Source organism: Felis catus, chromosome B2 (genome assembly GCF_018350175.1).
Source record: "Felis catus isolate Fca126 chromosome B2, F.catus_Fca126_mat1.0, whole genome shotgun sequence".
Classification (NCBI taxonomy): Eukaryota; Metazoa; Chordata; class Mammalia; order Carnivora; family Felidae; genus Felis; species Felis catus.
The window spans coordinates 115,076,932-115,100,317 of record NC_058372.1 but is presented as its reverse complement, the minus strand read 5'-3'; the positions used below and the strand labels follow the sequence as shown (position 1 = coordinate 115,100,317).

General features: G+C 34.8%; 1 protein-coding gene across 13 annotated transcripts in view; it reads left to right on the top strand.

Annotated features, from left to right (window-relative positions):
* The window catches only part of PTPRK (protein tyrosine phosphatase receptor type K), a 561,747-nt gene that overhangs the window by 418,504 nt on the left and 119,857 nt on the right, over positions 1-23,386 (top strand). For all 13 annotated transcript variants that reach the window (XM_023254331.2, XM_023254334.2, XM_023254335.2 and 10 more), the window contains exons 8-10: positions 15,413-15,715; positions 21,507-21,616; positions 22,708-22,909. In XM_023254331.2, the coding sequence (XP_023110099.1) occupies positions 15,413-15,715; positions 21,507-21,616; positions 22,708-22,909 (615 nt within the window). The remainder of the gene's footprint in view (positions 1-15,412; positions 15,716-21,506; positions 21,617-22,707; positions 22,910-23,386) is intronic.

The window sequence follows — 23,386 nt, the reverse complement described above, 5'->3', positions numbered from 1 at the left end:
ACTCTCCCATTATGGCTACATTCAATCATTTAGGTAATATACCATGTGTAGAAGCACAGAGACTGGGGCAGTGTTCTTGTGAAACTTGTTCTAAGCCAGTGAAACAGACTGGTATAAATGAAAGCTGTGCCCAAAGGTTCTTGACCCCAGGAATCCCCAGAGCATGATTAACAGACAGGAAACCCTGTAAACAGTCCTGATGCAGGCTGTAATTAAAGAACAATTCTTTAAGTCTCCATTCGAATGAAAAAAAGATGTTTAATAAGCTTTTAATGACACCATGTGTTGTACAGTATATCTTAAAACAAAATAAATTGTTTACAAATTAAAACTCGAGAACATCTAAATTTTAAGTTGCAATATCAAATAATCTAAGCTACCAAAAGTTTATTCTTCCTATCCTTTGAAACTAACATCCATTGACTTCAAGGATTTTTTTTTCTCTGCCTTGATGAGGATTATTTTGATATTTAATGTTCAAAGTCCTTAGATTTCATAACAACTCCTTTAGGGTAAAATTGCTTAAAGCTAATATATTCATATTCATCGCATTCTTACTCTATGCTTAGCACTGAATAAGAAATAAGTGAGGTAGTAAATATGTTCCTTGCCCTGGAGAAACTTGCTCTCTAGTTGGGAAAATAAGAAAAATACTTGAAAGATCAAAAAACACTAAAAGGCAGTTTAAAATGAATGTCATTATACTAGCCTGATTTTTGTGATGGATAAAATTTTTAATGTACTTTTCAAATTTCCAACATTAAATGTATACTCCTCCTGTCAGATTTTCTACCTTCATTTTTCAAAGATTCTACAGTAACCTTTTCACCCTGTTGTCACTTGATTTGTCCCAGTAATTTGACATTTTTGTTATTCAAACTGAAATTGGTACTTTGCTTCTTAAGCATTAAATATGTTAATGCTATTTCTAGAGGATACATATGGTCAGTAGTTTAAATTTCATTTTATAACTAAATTCAGACATAGAATTTTAATTGTGGCTTTTCTGTTATTAAAGTAACCTTCAGTCAGCAAAAATTTGTAGCTCATTTTATTATGTTTCAGGAACTTACTGACTGTGGAAGATGCAAAGATCCATTAATTCATATATTCATCTGTCCATTCATTCATCAACTCCAAATATGTCCTGAATAGTGTTTTTGTACCTAGCATTTTAGTATGAGAAGACAAGAAATCATAAAGTTAATAACTAAATTATAGGTGATGTTAGATGGCAATAAGTGCTAGGGAGGAAAATGAAGCATAAGTGGATCTTGGATTTAAACAAAGAGGGTTTAAGGAAAGATTCACTAAGCAAGTGGCATTTGAGTAAAGCTGTGTAGCAGTAGAAAGGGTGAGAGAAGTGAATATTTGGGAGAACATTTTAGACCGAGAGAAGAGGAAGTCCAAAGCCCCTGCCAGAGACTTCTTTGAGCCGAGCCTAAAGAGTAGATTAGACTGAGGACAGTGGGACCTGAGGTTGGGGTGGGGCTGTTAGCAGTGAGTCCTGTTCCCGGCTTCAGTGCTTGAGCTCGGCCAAGCCAAACTCTTAAGCAAACAAGTGTTTAATAGTGGTCAAAGCGAGTGTGTACTCTCAAGGTGGGAGAGCAGAGAACTGTGCCAGGGGTCAGGTTGTCCTGGTTTTTTGTACTTTTATGAGTTATGAGTCAGAGCCAGGATGGTCTCTGACTGAGGTTGCCTCCAATCGTCTAAGGGATTCCTCCTACCTTTGGGTAGGGGAAGTTTGCGGCCCAGTATGGTCCTTGTTGGAACTGTCATGGCGGCCATCCCCCACAAGGTGGGGGTCAAAGCCACAATGTGAATGATTTATATTGAAGCTATAGGTTATTTTAGGGCAGCAGTGTATGTGTGCTCCCCGGGGTTTTCCCTGGCTGTTTGCATCCTGGAGGTGGTTGGTAATTTCTGCCTTTTTCAACAGTTGTTCAGTCCCATTCCCTGCTCTTATGTAGCTAGATGCCTCCCTTTTATGGGGGAGGCAGGGGCATGGGGTGGGGAGTGGAATGTGCAAGACCCAGAGGTCCGTTGGGATGACTGACATTCACTCTTGCTCTAACTTAGGTGGGCAGTCACTGGAAGGGTCTTCAGAGTCCCTCTGACAACTGTGTGGAAGAGGGGCAAATGAGAGCACAGGGGTTCATTTGAGTTTAGTTAGGAGACAGTTTGACTGATTACAGCCCGAGGTGATAGTGGCTAAGATTAAAAAAATAGTGGTAGAAGTAGTGACAAGTGGTCAGATTTTGAACATATGTTGCGGAGAGAACGGAAAGAATTGATGATGAAATGCATATGAGGTGTGAAATGAAAAACGGCCTTTGGATGACTCCAGGGCTTTGGTCTGGATACGTGGAGTACAGAGTTATTTTCTGGAGATGGGAAGACTGTTGCATGAAAGGCTGTGGAATAGCACTAGCCCAGTTTTACAGATTTTGTTTGAGATACCCATTAGGCATCCAAGTTGCAATATCTGGTAGGCAATTGGATTTGTGAATATGGAGTTCAGGGAGAGATCCAGCCGTATTATAGAGAAACTGTAATAGAAAATTAAAAGAGAAAAGAAAATTTGAAGGTGGAAAATATTAGCTCCTCCCTCCATATTTGTTGAGTGTAAAATGTTTCTTTCTTTTTTTTTTTTCTGGACAATCTCAGACCTTAAGATAATGAACATAAAATATTAGTGGTGCTTTAAAAGGTTTTAAAGGGGAGATATTCATAAAACTGATTTAATTATGAGTTTTATAGTCATTATTCACTAACTTTAAAATGACCATATTTATTTTCCTAGTAATTAAAAAAAAAACTGTCCTTCTTCCTTGATCTTAGGAGATCATGAATCTTCAGTTTTAATACAGGCTCAGATTTTCCAGATAGAAGTTAAGGAGTTCATTCCTCTTATCTTTGTCAATTTCCTAATTCACAAATGAGCTGAAGCAATTAATTCTTGGAAGTCTCCTGTATTAATTATAGTCTTAGGCAGGTTTCCTTGCAGTTTAGTAATTCTTTTTGTCACATTTTCACTGTGTTTACTATCTCAGCTTGATGCTTGTTGACATGCTGATTCATGTTTTAGTGCACTAGATAGGTTTTATTCATCTAGAGGAATGAGTATAAAGAGGTCACACCTTATAATCACACTGGCATTTCTAGTGTGTGTAGGCCATATATCTCCTTTTAATTTAATCTCTGAAAAATGTACAGGGATTTCTGCAGCTAAGCTGTACAAATCGATAAAATTTATAATCAAGGCTGTCTAATCTCTAAACCTAATATAAAACTTCACAACTATTGATTACAAGTGAAGGATCTGCAAGCTGTTAATCATGCATGAAAGCATAGAATAAATGGTGGCTTCAGAAAAGGAAATGGACAAATAATCATCAACCCTGCAGTCCTTATCTGTCTTTTTATTCCCCTGAAGCAAGCATGTTACCAGACACTTGAATTTTACCAAATCAAATGATGTGTTAAAGTGCATCAATAGCCATTATCACTTTTGAAATTTGTATACTGTAGCTTTTGATTGTGTAATTTAGAAGTTTCTCTTCTTTCTTCCGAAATGGGATCAAAAGCAAATTAGTCTATTGCATAAGTTTGCAGAAGGAATGAAAGACCAAAGTTGATGTATTAAAGTCAGAATCTTTATAAGGAGCAAAATGGGCCATACATGCTTAGAATATCATTATAATGTAAATGTTGTTTATGGGGGTGGGGATAGCTTCACTTAAAATGGGCCGTCTTAACATTTCATTAACTATTTTACTTTATAATGATTTTTCTAGTTTGAAATCACTGACTGACTCAAGGACAGATGTAAGATGTTTACAAGGGAGTTATATCATTGAGGAAAACGTACTATTTCTGCATCGAAGTATTGTTAGAAGTGTTTGGATAAAAATATATGTGTAAATGCACTCTTTTTCTGTCAGACCTATCCATTCAAAAGAAAAAAAATAAACAATTACAGATTCACTTTTATATATGCCTACAAAGTCATATTGATTTGACAAATGAAGCAATTTTAATAAATATTATGTCTCAGTGATGGAGTAAGGTAAACTACTAGCTCAGTTATTATAGTTTAGAATAAAGTATTGACATGACTTACTCAGAATTATTAGTCTAACATTTAATATATTAGCATCTGTGGGAGCATAGTGAGCAAATGAACCTATCCTCAAAGAGCATACAGGAAATGAAGACAAAAACAAATTCATTTAAAGCCATTTTTAAATCATACATCATCTATCATAGTATCTGGCATATGGTAAGCATTTAATAAGCACTTACTAGTATTACAAAAAATACTAAATAAGCGTGTAGCATCTCAACACAACCCGTTACGGAGAAATGAAATTTGTAAAATACTGTTCAATGGAGAAATCGCTGACATAGTCTTCAAACAAACATTCAGATAATTTGCCAGGTAGAAAGATTAGGAATAGAGATTATATCAAAATGCTGAGCAACAGCTAACTACAACTTCTCATAAGTGGCATAAAACAAGTATGTACTACTCATACTTCTGGAATGGCTTGGCTGGGAGCCTCTGATGATCTTGGCTATCTCACAGATCTGTTGGTGGACTGGCTATTGGCTGATCTAGAATAACATCTGGACTACAACTAGGGCAACTCAGTTCTGTTCCACCTGTATCTCTTATTCTAGAAGTGATGGTAGACGTGTAAGAACAAGCAGGAACTCACAGGACTTTTTGGGATCTAGGCTGAGAGCCAGCACGCCATCACGTTTGCTGCATTCTGTTGACCAAAGCAAGCAGGAATGGAGAAATAGACCCCACTTCTTCAGTGTGAGCAATATCCCATGGCAAATAGTGTGAACGCAGGAAGTTAAGAATTGGGGCCATCATTGTAACTGCTACACAGAATTGAGTTCTTAGCTTCTATTCTCATTAGCTTTTGAAATTAAACATGTATTGAAATGATTTGCTTTACTGTTCAGAAAATAAAATTTCCAAGCATATATACTATGGGCCAAACAGTGTGCTCGGCATATAAGAAATTTACCTCATTTTTTTGGACAACCTAAGAACTATGTCACTTACATTCTTTTTATGGATAAAAAGGCATTGAAGGGGTGCCTGGGTGGCTCAGTCGGTTAAGAATGTTAAGCGTCCAACTCTTGATTTTGGTTCAGGTCATGATTTCATTGTTCGTGAGATTGAGCCCCACCTTGGGCTCTGCAATAACAGCGTGGAGCCTGGTTGGGATTCTCTTCTCTCTGCCCGTCCCCTGCTCACTCTCTCTCTCTCAAAATAAATAAATAAACTTTAAAAAAAAACTTTAAAAAAAAGGCATTGACCGTCTCCTTGGAGTTTTGTCATCGCTATATACAGCCCCCCTAAAGCCATCTTATTTTTTATACTATATATTGTGTTTCCATATTGCATTTTTAGGGGTATATATAGAAATCACCCTACTTTTTTTCTGTCTGATTAATGCTGTTGCTAAATATTTTTATGAAAAGATAAATCTCATTTTTACTTTTTTATGTAAAATTTTTTTAATGTTTATTTATGTTTGAGAGAGAGAGAGAGAGAGAGAGAGAGAGAGAGAGGCAGAGAGAGAGGGAGGCAGAACCTGAATCAGGCTCCAGGCTCTGAGCTGTCAGCACAGAGCCCACAGGGCTCAAACTCACGAACCTTGAAATCATGAACTGAGCTGAAGTCAGATGCTTAACCAAATGAACCACCCAGGCACCCCAAAGTTTGTTTTTAAAGTAGGAGTCAATTACTGCCTTCTTGTTTCTTCCATAAGTTAAAAAATACCTTTTCTTTTTCTATTTTGTGCTTTATTCAAATATAGGCAGGTATCTATAAAGACTTTTATTTCTTAAGTTTTATTTAAATTCTAAAACATAGTGGAATATGCAATATCACAGATAAGTGGAAGTGGATTCATTGATGGTAATCACATGTTTCTTCCAACACAGTCTAATGTTATTACATAAATATTTAAGAGGAAAAAACCATTAAAGAGGCCCCAGATTTTCAACTGCTCTTTTTGGGGGGGAATGAGGATTCATGATAAAACTTTCAGTAAGATTCATCTATTAGAAAAGAATTATCTTTGTCTTTTTTCCTTGTCAGCCTGGTATTCTTATTCTCCAAAAAAAATCATATGATTTCTTTAGCATTATCTTAGAGAGGATGCAAATGTTATGGTTATTAGAATTATCTGATAAACTTCAGTCAGATTCTTGAAAGCAGTGAAAATGACATTTTGTGGTTTAATTTGATGATGTGCTCAGTATTGTTCTGATGGTGCTGGGTAAATATTACTGTGACTCTGCGGGAGGGCTAGGGAGCCATACACCCTGTCATTCTATATCCCCTGAGTCCAGGCTTGTCATTTTAACAACACAGCCAGAAAGCCAGAAGAGCTGACAGTTGGTTTGTGATTATTCCTGGACCTGAGGCTCCCTCATGTTACAGTACTAATCAAGTCATCTGGCCAACTTATCATTAACTCAATTTGACCCATGGGAGCAGAGATGAAATCTTTTTGGCAAGACTAACGATGCTATGAGATTGAAAAGATGTGCAATGTAAAACCTTGATTATCCTCAATCCTTACCATAAGGAAAAGGATAAAAACACAAAGCACTGGTAGAGAAAAGTAAAGACAATGTCTTCCAAAGACCTTAAGTTTTTCCTCCTCCAGGGTATGCCAATGTTCTCTTCCTTGTTATTTTTTTTAATTCACCTTTTTCGGAAATTTCATCTCAATAATTTTTTTACTTTACCCTAACAAATATTTTCCCTGGCAGTCAGGAAATTCACTTTCCTTGTATTTGTTTTGATAAATGGAATGAAAATTGTGCTTTGCAGTCAGCTTCTAGGATTTCTGATGAAAAGGCAGCCAGGAGCACGGAAGCTTGCTGTCATGCTTCAGTGTTCTCAGTTTGTGTACATCTTTGACAAGATTTTTTTTTCTTGACATGAGCTTTGGGACATCTTCTATTTTTCTCTGACTGACAGCTGGATAATAAGTTTCATCATTAAAAACTGATTCTCGGGTAATATGATCTTTGCTCTTGATTCTCTTGTAGCTGCTAAAGCTTTTGTTTTCACAACTCTTTCAGAATAACTAGAGATTATCACTACAAAAGGACATGGATATTGACCTGTCATGTCACGTGTTGTTTAGCCAGTACCAAAAAAAATTGAATTCCCTTTTATCTATTATCTAGAACCACTTATTAAATCATCTCGCTGTTGAGAGGTGACTCAAAGTCAGCATGTTCTGTCTGTTCATGTCGCCTTTATTTCTCTTAACCTTCAGAGAATTATTAAGTAATTCTTCATTTTATCCTATCAAGTTAGGTTAAATATTTGACACAAAAATTATTACAGGCATATATCCCAAGTTTGATCTGTTTAGAATTTAAGGGCAGTGATATATTACTTCCTTAAACTGTATAATCCTGATTATAGATTTGATAGGTAAATTTTCTGCCATTTCTTTTTATTCTTGATTTTATGTGGCCATTTTCACTGTAACAATTAGGAAATAGATAACAAATATAAGGAAAAAATGGGATGAGAAAAGTTAGTAAAGCTGGCTGATCAACATTTGGAAGGGAAGACAAAGAAAGCTAGATAATACTGACATTTCTCATCACATTTTTTTTTTAATTTACAGGTTAGTATTTTCCTAGGATTTATTGGAAATGAATGAATGGAAAAGGGCTTTATGCCAATTTGGTTGCACATCTGTTCACAGGGCACTTAATAAAAGGAATTGACTCATTAGCTAAAGCGTAGATAGCAAAAGACTAGATTTTGCTTGTAGTTAATTTTCTTTACCTGCTTAGTGTAAACCTCCCAACGCTGTCCTCCAAGTATATCACAAATGGCCTTAAACCTTTTTAATTCCTCTGCTGGTGTCTTCAGTTTTTATCTCACATATTTTACCCAGTCTGAACCCCCTGATTGAAGTCTTACAGAAAGAGTCGGATTAGGGTATATGTTGAACACAGATGTCATGAAGTAGAATGTTTTAGAGAGTTTGACCACATTTTGTTTTTCACCATGTTAACTTTGAGCTATTCTTTACTCACCATTCTCCAACCCAAAGTTACCTCCATTCTCTATTGAAGTCAAACTACTTCTTGCCCCCTTGTTCTCCCCTAACACATTGTTATCTTTGGATTTCTCTACCTCCACTGCCTGCACACTTGATACAACCTCCAAATTAAGTTTTCTAAAGTATTTCATTGATTACATTAATTTTGTGTTCACTCAGTGACTCCCCATAGCATTTTAGATCAAGTTAGATCTCTTACCAAAGTATCCTCAGTCTTTTCCCAATCAACTTTTCCTACATAATCTCCCACTAGATAACCTGTTCAGCAACCAAATGGGATTTACATTGCTTTCCTCTGATTTGTACTGTTTACCCAGATTATGACTGTAGTTCTTCTTGCCTTATCTGTTAAGATCTGTAGTATTTTATGCTATTCATATACCATCTTTACACTTACATCATAGCACCTTACTTCTTTATTTTTTTTCTTAGGTACCTTCCTTACTAAATACATGTTAAGCTCCTTCAGGCCTATTACTGTTCTTTCACTTCCGCATCCTCCACAGTGTCTGGTATTGTACCCTTTATGTTAAATAGGCAATCTTTTTTTGTTTCATAATAGGTGGATGACTTATACAAAATATTTTCATATGATCTGTTACCACATGAAGATTGCTCCCGTGCTGTACTTTTTCCCATTTCTGCCAAAATTTTGCCCCACACCTTTCTTCAATGCCTTGTGTCTTTCCCAAATTTCCTTTTCCTAGAAAAGCAAAAATGAGAGAGAAAGAGAACTGTTTTATAAAGTCACCTGTATGGAATACTTAACAAAGATTTGAAAATGGAAAGTAAAAAACTGGGAAGAAAGGACATTTAATACATATCAAAACACTTGACAGTACGTTAATGAATGTGATCGCCATTGTTTTATCATCATTATGGTTATTTATGCTGCTTATTACAGATATGATTTACTGTGAGGCCTCCAGGTGCCATTCACCATGCTAGGTCATTTCTTCAAATTATTTAGTCCTCAAAACAGCACTTATACCCAGCTTGTATCTAACATAGTGAGTTTTCAGAAATATCCTTCTACTTCAGGTTATTCTATGACAGTTTGTTTATTTCAATTTAGAAAATTAAAAATTTTATTTGTGCATTCATGTGTCAGAAATACAATGAAGGTATTTGTAAGGCACAAGAATAATGGATCAGAGTAAGGAATTTAGGTAATTGTTGTTGAATTCTTTGATAGAATTTTCTCTAAATTAATATCATAGTAGAACAGTCTCGAGTCTCTGCTATTTATACTCTAATATAAAAATCTATGTGCATGTAGCTGCCCACCCACAGCAGACCTCATGGAATTCAGAGGGTTTGCATAGCAGAGAGCCTGTCGTATGTGTGTATGTATGTGTACATATATGTACCTTATGTGTCTATAAATATACATGCATGAACACGTGTGTGTGTGTGTGTGTGTGTGTGTGTGTGTGTGTGTGTCTAGCTAAGAAGGTCCCACCTCAGTAAAAACTAGAAAAAAAGGGGGGGGGGAGCACATGCCAATTAAGAGAAAGTGTAATTAGACAGTGACTTGCTCTGGGTTGTTGCAGATGCCATAGAGCTCAAAGTGAGTTTTTTACTGTGTGTGTGTGTTTACTTTGTTGCTGCGTGCTTCTGAATATTACATTAGATGAAAGTAAAATTATATTTTAAATCTGTTTTAGTAATGACAGTACATTTTGTGGCATTTATTTAAGCCACTGTGAGAAATAAGCATAGATTTTAAAATACCATATTGACCTTGTAGAATGGATCTTTGTCTTTTAGAAAACTATTTCTTTTCACAACTCTTTCTTTTTTACACCAGTTAATAAAGTATTGGTTACTGTAATTATGATCGTGGTTTATACACAGATGTATAGTATTTATACACAGATGTATAGTATTTATAAAGCTACCCTTCCCTAATTTTAAATGAGAATTTTAAAAATATGAGTATCAAAGTAAGCAGCATTTAAAAATACACTAAAACAAGATTCTCACTCTCAAAGTGAACCCTATGTATTTTTTACATACTGCATTTATAGATATAATTTTTTCCAACTCATACAAATATAAGTATTGAGGGTTTAGATCTAATATTTTCTTTCACAGTGTTTAAGCTATCTAGCATTTATCTATCTATATATCTATTGAGTTTAAGAAAGTAGAAGGTAGTGAGTTGCTTCTGCTTCTGACATTGAGTGCCTCAGTATTGGATACAGTGGCATCCCATCTTGTTCTGCCAAGCCTAGAGAAACACCACGTTTGTACAAACTTTGCCTTAGCTCTAGGGCTGTTCAGAACTTCTTCAAGCAGTTCCAATAGCTGTTCAGCTAGAGCAGAATTAAATAGCACATACATTCCCTGTTTGCAGTCCTCCATAGATGGGTTTTATAAAAGAAGCCAGAAGGCAAAAAGAAATTGAATACAATAAGATTAGTTGGAAGAACATTTCTATATATTTCTATAATTATCTGAACTTATAATAGGAAAATTCTTTAATTATTTTATGATTAGCTTAGGAGAAAACGTAGAAATATAGAGTCAGTAATATAACAAGAAGATTTCAGATTTGCTTCTTTTTTTTTTAAATTTATTGAGGTGGGGGGAGAGAAGATACATGTGCATGTGCAGGTGGGACAGAAGGAGAGGGATGGAGAGAATTTTAAGCAGACTCCCAGTGCGGAGCCCACATGAGGCTCGATCTCAGGACCATGAGATCAAAATCGAGTTGGATGCTTAACTGACTGAGCCACCCAGGCATCCCTAAGATTTGCTTCTTAAGACTGTTAGTCCATACAGTGTTAAATAATTTCTTCTTTCTTTAGTACTTTTCATTTCTGCTTTTTTCACATTCATGTGTCTACTTTTTTAATTTATTATTTTATTCCTAGGGTTTTTTTTTTATCATGATAAGTGTACACATAAGCCCCATCCCCTATTTTCCCATCCCACCCACCCACCCACCTTCTGTCTGGTAACCACCAGTTCATTCTCCATAGTTAAGAGTCTGTTTCTTGGTCTCTCTCTCTCTCTCTCTCTCTCTCTCTTTCTCCTCCTTTCCTTATTTGTTTGGTTTCTTAAATTCCACATGTGAGTGAGATGATGTGGTATTTTTCCTTCTCTGACTGACTTACCTCGCTTAGCATAATACTCTGGTTCTATCCTTGTTGTTGCAAGTGGCAAGATTTCATTATTTTTATGACTGAATAATGTTACTCTGCATATATATATATATATATATATATATATATATATATATATATGTATGTATATCACCTCTTCTTTGTCCATTCATGTATCCAGGATAGTTGGCTCCTTCCATAATTTGACTATTGTAAATAATGCTGCCATAAACTTAGGGGTGTATGTATCCCTTTGAATTAATGCTTCTGTATTTGGGGATAAATTCCCAGTAGTGTGGTTATTGGTTCATAGAGTGTCCCTGTTTACATTCCCAGAACCAGTGCAAGAGGGTTCCTTCTTCTCGACATCCTCCCAACATGTGTTGTTTCTTGTGTATTTGATTTTAGTCATTCTGACAGGTGTGACAGGTTTTCTTTTTCTTTGAACAGACCTCTACATTTGCTGTTCAGAAATGTGGTCTCTCTATGATGACTACACCATAAAGTCATCTATAAACTTTAAATCATTACTAGGAATATCCACTGGGTTTTTTTTGTTTGTTGTTTGTTTGTTGTCTTAAACTCTCTACTAATTTCCTGAGTTACTTAGGTAAAATTTTTCCTTACTCCTTCCAATGAAGTTATGCCATACATCTCTAGCACTGTTACATTTTTTTAATTTGACTTTTACAAATAAATGTGTAACCTTTTTACCCATTCTTCTACTCTCACACCCCCACTTCTGGCAACCATCAATCTATCCTCTGAATCTATGAGCTTCATTCATTTTTTTCTTTTCTATTTTTAAATTTTTATATATTCCACATATAAGAGAAAACATATGGTATTTGTCTTTGTCGGCCAGACTGATTTCACTTAGCATAATACCCTCAAGGTCTATTCATGCTGTCACGGATGTCAAGATTTCATTATTTTTATGGCTGAGTAATATCCCACTGTACATATGTATATACACATGCACACTTTGGTGACTTCCATATCTTGGCTTTGTAAATAATGCTGCAATAAACATGGGGGTGTATGTGTCTTTCCAATGTTTTGTTTTCTTTGTATAAATACCCAAAAGTGGAATTGCTAGATCATGTGGTAGTTCTATTTTTGATTTTTTTAAGGAAACTCCATTCCGTTTCCCATAGTGGCTGCACTAGTTTCCATTCCCACCAACAGTGCCCAAGGGTTCCCTTTTCTCCACATCATTGCCAACACTTGCTATTTTTTCTTTTTGATAGTAGTCATGTTAATTGGTATGAGGTGATATCTCCTTATGTTTTTCATTTGCATTTCCCTGATGATTAATGATGTTGAGCATCTTTTCATGTACCTGTTGGCCATCTGTATTTCATCTTTGGACAAATGTCTATTCAGATATGCTGCCCACTTTTTAATCAAAAAAATTTTGTTTTGCTATTGAGTTATATGAGCTCTTTATATATTTTGGATATTAAATATATCCAAATATATTATTTGTTAAATATGTGATTTGCAAGTATTTTCTCCCACTCAGTAGGGTGACTTCATCTTGTTGATTTCCTTTGTTGAGTAGAAGCTTTTTGTTTAGTATTATGCAGCCCCACTTATGTGTTTTTCCTTTTGTTGCTTTTACTTTTTGTGTTTGATTTAAAAACTCATCACCAAGACCTATGTCAAGGGGTTTACTGCCTATATTTTCTTCTAGGGGTTCTATGGTTTCAGGTCTTATATTGAAGACTTTTATCTATTTTGAGTTAATTTTTGTATATGGTACAAAATAATGGTCCAGTTTCATTCTTTTTGTGTGGCTGTACAGCCTTCCCAACACCTTATATTAAGGAGACTGTTCTCTCCCCATTGTATATTCTTGGCTACTTTGCTGTGAATAATAGTTCGTATATGCATGGGTTGTTATTTCTGGGCTTTGTATTCTGTTCCATTGATCTGTGTGTCTGTTTTTGTGTCAGAAAGAAGTTGTTTTAATTACTATAGCTTTGTAATGTAATTTGAAATCAGGGAGCATGATGCCTCTTGCTTTGTACTTCATTCTTAAGATTGCTTTGGCCTTCCAGCGTCTTTAATGTTTATATACAAATTTTAAGATTGTTCATTCTATTTCTTTGAAAAATACCATTGGAATTTTGATAGTTATTGCCTTGAATCTACAGATTGCTTTGTATAGTATGGACATTTTAACAATATCAATTCTTCCAGTTCATGAGCACAGAAAATCTTCCCATTTATTTGTGTCTTCTTCAATTTATTTTACACTTTTCTTTATGCTTTTAAAATTGTCTTAGAATGCAGAGCAAGTGCAAGTTGAACAGTGGGATAAAATGAAAAGAATGAAAGAGAGTGATGACTTGGAAATAGAGAAATTTATAAAGGGGGAAATTTCTGATTCAAAACAAGAGGTGTTTCAAGGATATAAGTAGTAGATTTAAAGGAAACCTGAAACAGAGCCGTAAATATCTATTGATGTTTGTTCTCATTACTTTATGGGAGATTTTCATTCATATACTCCCAAGTATTTTGTATAGAAATCCTACTTTGTTATTCTGGATATTCTGTCACAAAGCATGGCCTAACCTGAACATGACCCCTAAACTGCGTCAGGTTGCTACCTAGCAGACAGGAAGAAAGTTTATCTGGAATTTTAGGATGATACTGCCTACAACTGCCTGGTCATCTTTGTGGGCAGTGGTGCCAAAGAATGTGTTTTCAGTCTTACTGGACTGAGCTGTATGTGTCATCACCTCACTCCCGTGCCTGGTGGGGAAATTGTAAGCATAGAGCTAAACATATAAAGAGACTTTTTTTTAATGATTAGAAAGCCACAATCTTTTTTTCTAGCCTACTTACAGGGCTTAATGTAAAACACGTAAAACAAAAGTGATAAAATAAGAAGACTGAATACTGTGATTCATCAGAAGACTGGCACACAGCATTTAAAACCTAACCATTGGATTCTACCAAGGATTAATTTGCATATATATGTATGTATTTTTGTACTTTTGAAGTTTTAAATGGCCACAGGAGTGTGTTTCAGATGGCACATATAATACATTGAACTGGAATCCCAGTTTGGGCTTGCCATCTGTATACCATGCTGATTATTTTTACAGAACTGAGATTTTAATCTCAAAAATGAAAATTTATAAAAACACCCAAATTGGGCTTTTTTGTATTATTTATTTTCCTTCTTTTTCTTCTACTGACTTCCATTTAGCAAGAGCATTGACTATTCTTAGTGAGTTAAGGAAGATACAAACAGGGCTTTGACCTTGGCCTTGACTTTAATCTCTTTGTCAAATCTATGTATTAAAGCTTTGCTCTGTATTGGTTTGTTTACTATGTAGACTTTGCCATGGCCATGACTTTCATAGAGTAATTATTTTGATTAAGTTAGACGATTAAAGTTAGTCTTGCATGAGGAAAGAATACACTTGGGAAGCAGTGATGGATAGACTCCAGTCTTTAGAGTGTTTAGTTCTGCCAGCATTTTCCAGTTGAATGGAAATTCACCTCCCAGTTTGGTTTGGGTGACAGTGACTGGATTGTCAGACCTGAGTGCTTCCTAGAAAAAGATAGAAAGAGATCAAGAAGGATAGATGACAATGTGAATATCCACATGTGTTCTCACCATTTTTTTCAGATATTTTTCTGCTTTGATGAACAACATCATTACTGAGATAATAAATGTTAATTAATATCTGCGTCACTTTTTGGTAAATGGTAGTTTAGTATTACAATTAGACTAATTAGTATACACCATAGCTTGGTGACATGACAAATCATAGAGCAGAACGTGTTGACTCTTATCCATTATGATATATTAGCTAATTCACTTGCTCAGTAATGACAAAAAATAAGAGAGACAGGGAATTGGGCAGTAACAACAGCAGTAACCATAAAGGCGTTGTGGCCACATTTTCAGAGTTTTGTTTTTCCGCCATGTTCCTGAGTACTATGGATTGCCAACATTTTACATTTCTTTTCCTATTGGTAAATCACAGCCCCTGACTGAAACTTTCAGGAATAAGACCAGGAGTAAAAAAAGAAAATGACAATAAAAGATGACTTCTAAATTTTCCTAGGTTTACACATATGTCATGCTCAGTGTTTCATTTTGCCAAGATTATTCATTGGAAAGTTGACAGCTGTCTGCATCTTTGATTTATTTTTCAGAACCTATGCGAACCCCAAAGACTTTAAAGATTGCTGAGATACAGGCAAGACGCATTGCTGTGGACTGGGAATCCTTGGGTTATAACATTACTCGGTGCCACACTTTTAATGTCACTATCTGCTACCATTACTTCCGTGGTCACAATGAGAGCAAGGCAGACTGTTTGGACATGGACCCCAAAGCCCCTCAGCATGTTGTGAACCATCTGCCACCTTATACAAATGTCAGCCTCAAGATGATCCTAACCAATCCAGAAGGCAGGAAAGAGAGTGAAGAGACGATTATTCAAACTGATGAAGATGGTATGTTCATACTTCGTTATTTTAAAAAGAGGCAATTATATAACAGGATTACGTAATTGCTTACAGTTTTCCGTAGAGTAACCAAAATGGAATTGGATTCTGAAATCTGCTACATGCTCTTAACGAGGTTAACTTTGAAAACAGTTTGTCTTTAACATAAAAGCTTAATATTCTTCAGAGTAGCATCAAATACTATCGCTTCTCGGCCTTTTGGCTAAGATCAAGTGCAGAGTAGCATCAAATACTAGATGAAATATCCCTGTAATGTTTTGTTTTTATACTTTAGAGAAATAACAACTACACCAAAGTTTAAATAAAGTTTTTCCTATCAACTGTACAAAAATAATTTTCACTGTTTGTGGCACTGTATCATTTACCTATTGATTGATGAAATGCACTTGGTTAAAACTTAGTGTGTGTTTTTTTTTTTTTGCATTTACAAACCAATAATAGCATCTTTCATTTTCCTTATTTTCCTCATATTCCTAATTTTCCTTAAAATTAGCACTATAGGGGCGCCTGGGTGGCTCAGTCGGTTGAGCGTCTGACTTCAGCTCAGGTCACGATCTCATGGTTTGTGGGTTCAAACCCCACATCAGGCTGTGTGCTGACAGCTCAGAGCCTGGCGCCTACTTCAGATTCTGTGTCTCCCTCTCTCTCTGTCCTTCCCCCACTTGTGCTCTGTCTCTGTCTCTCAAAAATAAATAAATGTCAAAAAAATTTTTTAATTGGCACTATTTACCTATTCCACTCATTTTTAGATGGACTTATGTAAGTTTAAATAGAAAAGAAGGTTGAAGTTTGTATCTTTAAGTCTAAATATTGATATTGACAAGTCATCATCTTTTATCCATTTTATTACCACCTAAGAAATTTAACTACATTATGTCCAATTTCTATGTGTGTTACTTCACAATGATTAAATAATAGGGACAAACATTTATATTAATATTATAATATGCACACATTTACTGTAGCATATAGTTTGTCATTAATGTTAATGAATATATTTCTTGATTCAACAAAAATGTGCCCTTCCCAAAAGTATGTACAAATGATGATATTCTGATAATAATAATAATGTATTATTTCAATGTAAGACGTTTCATTTTCAAAATTTACCATGATGAATGGAAGCATATAAGGGAAAAAGCGGGCTATTTAGTGAATGGAGGCAAAGATCAGCTGGGAGTGAGGAATCGTGAACTTTCAGTCCTGGCACTAATAACTGTTCCCTTACCCAATCTGTTTACTCCACTAGATTTCCACTTCTCATCTCTGTGTGAAAAGTTTAAATAAGATAATCTCTTAGGTTCCATCTCCTAAACTTCTCCTTGAACAGCCTATCAATAGGGCCACAATTTTGTTTAGGTTTCAGAAAACAGGATGGAGTTCATACCCAAGTGTTTCCAATTTCCCTCAAGTTCTGATATCTCAGCTCAGATGTATGTTTTGATGCCTACCAACTATGAGACTGCCATAAGATAGGTCAATATACCACAGTTTCTAGAAGTTTCTCCTTATCACTTCAAGCTCTCTCACTCTGAAAAGTGGAAATGACCCAAGTTCATTCCATTATTTTTGTTGTAATAAAGGGAAGTGAGAGCTTTTCAACTTCATTTAGCTCAGATTTTGAAGGAAATGGTATTGTTCTAAAATCATGCATGGAGTTATTATTATATTCCTAAAATTTTCAAGGAATAAACCAAAGACTTCTTTATGATAAATGTACTTTTTTGTTTTTAAGGTAACCAAACATGATTACTTCAACTGTCCTGCTTGAACTTGTACCTAATCGAAGCCTTAACAATATTTCAGACAACAAACCTTGCTTTAATAAGCACATAAGTGCTCATAAACTCCTACACACACACACACACACACACACACACACACACACACACACACACAAAACACACCCAACACATGATTGTGTAAGAAAGAATAATTAGCATAATTGTTTCATAGATGGATGAGAGAAATGGGAAGTCTAAGCTCAGATTCAAAAACTCTGAAAAATCTCTCATGTCATAAAGTTGGGTAAATATTAGAATGTCTCTTTACTCTAAATACCTTGTAACCCATGTTTTTAGTAATAAGAATGTGCTCACATATTGTATTGCCTACACTTAAAATTTTTTAAACTTGATTTATTAATTGATGATTTTAGACTCAGCTGCATTTGTACTTCAGCCAATCACCCTCTAATAATAATTCATTTTGATGCTATATTTTGGTATGGCCTTTATTTTGCCTGCCTTTCCCATAAACCAAAGAATGCAGGCAGGCTCATGTAACTTTTTTATATTCCATTAAATTTTTAAATGCATTTTTGGGTGCACATACAACTAGATTAATAATCAGAAAGAGAATTGCCAAAGAATCTTAAATTTTGCCCTAACTTCATCAGATTCATGACTGTGCTATTTTTTATCTATCTAAGCAGTTTTATAAATGTAAAATGAAAATAAGTCTAATTTCAGTATTATTGCTTATCCTAGTTTTATTTCAACCTATGTTTTGAAGAATTTTTTATTGGATATAATGATATTGAATTGCATATTATTATTTCACAGGATGGTCATGAAGTCATTCTTTCTTCTGTGAGAATTTTTTTTCTTCTCTTTTGTTTTATATATAAAACTGAATGATTGAAGTACAAACTTTGTATAAAATATTTTCGAGGAACTCAGCCTTCAGATCTGCTCATGTGAGCTCCAGTTTCTACATGGAGTATTTGATATGACTCAGTGTTCCTGAGAGGGGGACAGAGTATCTAAATCATAATCTATTGTTGCAAAGATCGATGGGTTAAGATGATCTAATTAAGTCAGTCTTACTAAATTATTGCTGCCCTATATACATAGAAAAAGAATAAATTATCAACCATCTAATAAAAGAATATAATTTCATGAAAAGAATTCTAGGGGCATCCATAAATCATGAGAGCAAAGCTAAAATGATTTCCCACCAGAACCCTACGGTAGAATTTATATTTAATTTATTGCATACATTTTTTTAATGCATGGGTAGAATTTTTTGTATGAGATTTTGTTTTCATTTTTTATCCTAGCATTTATAAAAATCAATATTATGAAGTTAGCTCAGCAGAAAAGCTTGGTTTGGGGACAATTGTTGCTAATACATAGCTATTTTTAAATGTACATTTATTGTATTTTAAAAGTCTATAGTGCTTATTTAATATAACTTGCCCCACCCACATTTCATTTTTCCTCTCTCTTCCATTTTGAGAGTATCTTGTAAAGGACTTTATTATATGCAAAAAAAAAAAAAAAGCTGAAACAGCTCTCAAATAAATCAGAAACAGGGGAATGAAAGTCAGCATTCTGTCTCCATTAAAAGTCGTTGATGTGGAAATGTGAAGTGAAATTCCCTGGAATATGAAGACGACCATGATGCTGGTCTTAGTAACTTCATGTTGTATTTACACAAATCAAAGTACATATAGACATTATATACAGACATTGGCTTCCTTCAAAGGTGGGGAGTTATTAAGTATAATTTGTCTGTGCCCCCTCCCTGACCCACCTGTTTATGTGTTTGTTTTGTAGTTCACCTAGGTGTAGGTCTTTCTCTTGTGCACTATACTAGTCCCAGTGCAAGGTCAGTAGCATGGTACTATCTTGGCCATAATTTTTCCACAAACTTTTCCCTCTTACAAATATGACCTGTGGGTAATTTCAGTGAATCCTGTTGACAAAAGAGAACCTATGTAAGTAGAGCAAAGAAATACACACATTCTAGGAAGGCTCCTCCTCAATTCTACCTCTCTTCAACGCAGAATTATGCAAACATTCTAAACTATCTCTATTGGTAAACAATTTGAAATACACCTACGCCATTTTCTAAAACTTTGGCCAAACGGTGTTTAATGAACGCAGGTAGTAATTATAATACCATCAAATGAACATTTTGTCACTAATTGGGGGTCTTGCCTCTTCCTACTGCTGACAGCCACCAACTATGAGCATTGTGGAAAGGTGAAGAAATGGTTTTTCTTAATTACAATCGTATGCTTTTTTCATTCTACTCAAAGGACATAAGAGCTAACACTCTTGGAAAACAAACTAATGCGTATGGCAGCCTCCTCTGCCTTGATAGACTGTATAGTCTGTGCCAACACTGTGGACCTGGGACATGTGGAGGTGGATGCCTTTGGTTAACTTCTCCCTAAGGCTTCAGCTGGCAGAAGCATATACATTTCTTCTGAAGTCTAGTGCTGACATCTTTTCTGTTGATGGGTTTCTTTCTTTTATGTTTTTTTTCTTTCTGAATTTGTTATTAATGCACCAAATTATATTGGCTGTCCCAGAGGTCATAACATCATTCATCGCCTCCTTGTAGTCTGAAATAAATCTTCCTATTTTGACGTATCGTTCAGAATTTCTTGATGCTGCTAGCTACGATGCAGTGAATTCCTTTGATCCAGTGATTTTTAATTTATTTCAATCCTCACAAAATTGCTGTATACTCAGCAACTACATTTCTAGATAATGCCATGTGTGAAGTTCACTGAAACGTTAGATTAAGGAAAAATATTAATTAAAAACCATACTTGCCCAATATTGGGTCAATATTTCAAAAGAAAACCCATTTTTTAACCAAAGTAGGGTGGATACGATACATATTCAAACATTATCAGAGCAAGAAACTGATTATTTGTGTGAATAAATAGTAACTATGGATTTAGATAAAATACATAAAAGCAAATAGCAAAAGTATCTGATGTTTTACATTTTGTCAATAGAAGCTGACATGTTGCTCATTGCTGCCACTGGGTATTGTCAGTTATATGACATTTGCAAATAAGGTCTGGTCTGAAGGTTTCTTAGCTCTTGTCATACCTGGGGACACTTCAAAACTGGTTATGCTGATTGTTGAGTCCTAAACAAGTCTGATGTTATAAAATGGTTTGATGCTTAGGTTTACAAAAGGGAATTTCATTTAAAACACTGAAGCCATGATATTTGAACCTATTCATCTTTAAGTTTCTTAAAAATTGTAATCATCAATGCTGTCTTTTTAAGTTATAGAAATTTAATAAGTATGGCAATAAAAGTCATATTGACTATTAACAGAGATTTCAATTCAATTTTATTTTGATTTGGCTTTTAAGTCCAAGGAGTGATGGGGCACCTAGGTGGCTCAGTCCGTTAAATGTCCAACTTCGGCTCAGGTTATGATCTCACTGCTTGTGAGTTCAAGCCCCACATCAGGCTCTGTGCTAACCGCTCGGAGCCTGGAGCCTGCTTCAGATTCTGTCTCCGCCTCTCTGCCTCTTTCCTTCTCTCTCTCTGTCTGTCTCTTTCTCTCAAATATAAAATAAAACATAAAAAAAAATTAAGTCCAAGGAGTGTTGATTATTATTATAATTCATTATTTAATGAAATGTGTTTATGGAGACACTTTAGGGGCTTATCCCTGAATATCTTTCAGGGAAATATAGCTCTGTTCTTGAAACACATTACAAATGAGATCTTCATGTTATTGGAGGTATACAACAGAGAAAACTATACTACACAATTTATTCAACCCTCCAAGGTGATAGAATATTCTTTTGAATAAAAATAACTTTGCAATTGTACATTTTCCACATTAGAAATTTGTAGATTACTTTAAATTCCCATTTGTTTAAATCAGAAAACTAGTCACATAGCTTATATTTTTAAGGACACACTTTATTTATTTTTCATTTGGCTTATATAGCTTACAGTATTTACTCTTTCCGTTTCTGATGCAAGGATTATAACCAAAAATGTATATTTTGTAGTGCCTGGCCCTGTACCAGTCAATTCTCTTCAAGGAACATCTTTTGAAAATAAAATCTTCTTGAACTGGAAAGAACCTTTGGATCCAAATGGAATCATCACTCAATATGAGGTATTAGGAGAAGTTAATTGAAATGTGGGTTGAAGGGAGAGTAAAAGGAAAAACTTAGAGAAATAATGGAAAATAAGTAAGAGAGGATTAGGAGACTAAAATCATTTTTAGTTCTCCCCTCTTTTAGTTTACAAATTCCTTGATCCCAAAATTCAGTTTCAAAACAAATATTTTATAACACCTAGAATTTTCTAATTCTTAAAGTAAACGTATGTTTTGTTGTTGTTTTTTCAGGGACGCAAGATAGGCCTTTTCAAACAGACTTACTGATGGTTGTAAAGAATGAATTTTTATAAAATTAAGAAACTCACATTTTATACTGTAATTTAGGGGAGGCCAGTGAATGCCAATTGTTACAGAATAAAGGATCATTACCAAAAAAGGAAAATACATTATAAACCTGACTATTCCAGAGCTTCATCGCAATTTTGAACATAAATCATCATCTTATTTTTAAATATGAGAAACTAAAAAGAAGAAAAGATCATTTTAATTGCACAAATATGTTGTTCTGTTCCTGCATAGTCAGTGTTGATTCGAGCATAAAATATTTAAATTTCTAGTGGCTGCAGAGAGCATCACGGGAACCGGAATCACTAGTGCAGTCTTATAGTTTGTGACTCTATTAGCATACTTGAATACTTACATGAAATTTGTTGTGTAACTCAGACAAAGTATAAGATGATGTTAGTTATAACAAACATTTGTTGAACGGTTTCTGTGTTTCATATACATTAAAATATATGATATATAGGTATATATATCCTATATATATATAGGATTGTGTCTATATGTGTTTTCATAGTTAAGTAAATTAATTTATCTTTTGATGCAAGAAAATAGATGTATATTGGTCCAGTCAGATGTTATAACTCTAGGTATATCTATAGATGGATGGACAGATGGACTGACATTAGATATGTAATGATAGTGAAATAACCATATCCAAATGAAAAGGAAGAGAAGTTTAAGAAAAATGGGATTCACTCCACAGAGATGCCCTTGAATACTATCTTATTTAAAAGGGATTTATTTAGATTATATTATGACTTAGATTGGGTATGTAATAGGAAATATATTTCTTAAAACAGGTCAGCTACAGCAGCATAAGATCATTTGATCCTGCAGTTCCAGTGGCTGGACCTCCCCAGACTGTATCAAATTTATGGAACAGCACCCACCATGTCTTCATGCATCTGCATCCTGGAACCACCTACCAGTTTTTCATAAGAGCCAGCACAGTCAAAGGCTTTGGGCCAGCCACAGCCATCAATGTGACCACCAATATCTCAGGTATGCAGAGGAATAAAGTGCGAACAGGATTGGTTTATAATAGCACATCCTAGAGAATCATATGTATGCTGAGGGTAGTCGTCTCACTTATTAAATCTTTAATATAGCTAGTTATTCATGGTTGAAGGTTCTTTAAAGAATTATGTGAATATGCGTTATAATTGGTTATATGTCCAAACCTAAAAACATCTCAAATAATCACTTTTCATTGAAAGTGGTCTTTTTTAAAACGTTGTTTTATCTGAACTAGAAACATTTAAAAGTTCATTATAAATGCTAAAAGATTTATACTTTTAAGGAGTTCGTAATTATTATGATATCAGATATCATAATAAGTGGATTTTATCCAAAGAATGATAGGAGATCTTTGATCTATTACAGTGCCACATTCCTTGTCACGCTCTTCCATTTTCCTTGACATCCTGGTATTTTTAAGCAAACATGAACTGTTCTTTCTCTTACAAATCTCACCTAAAC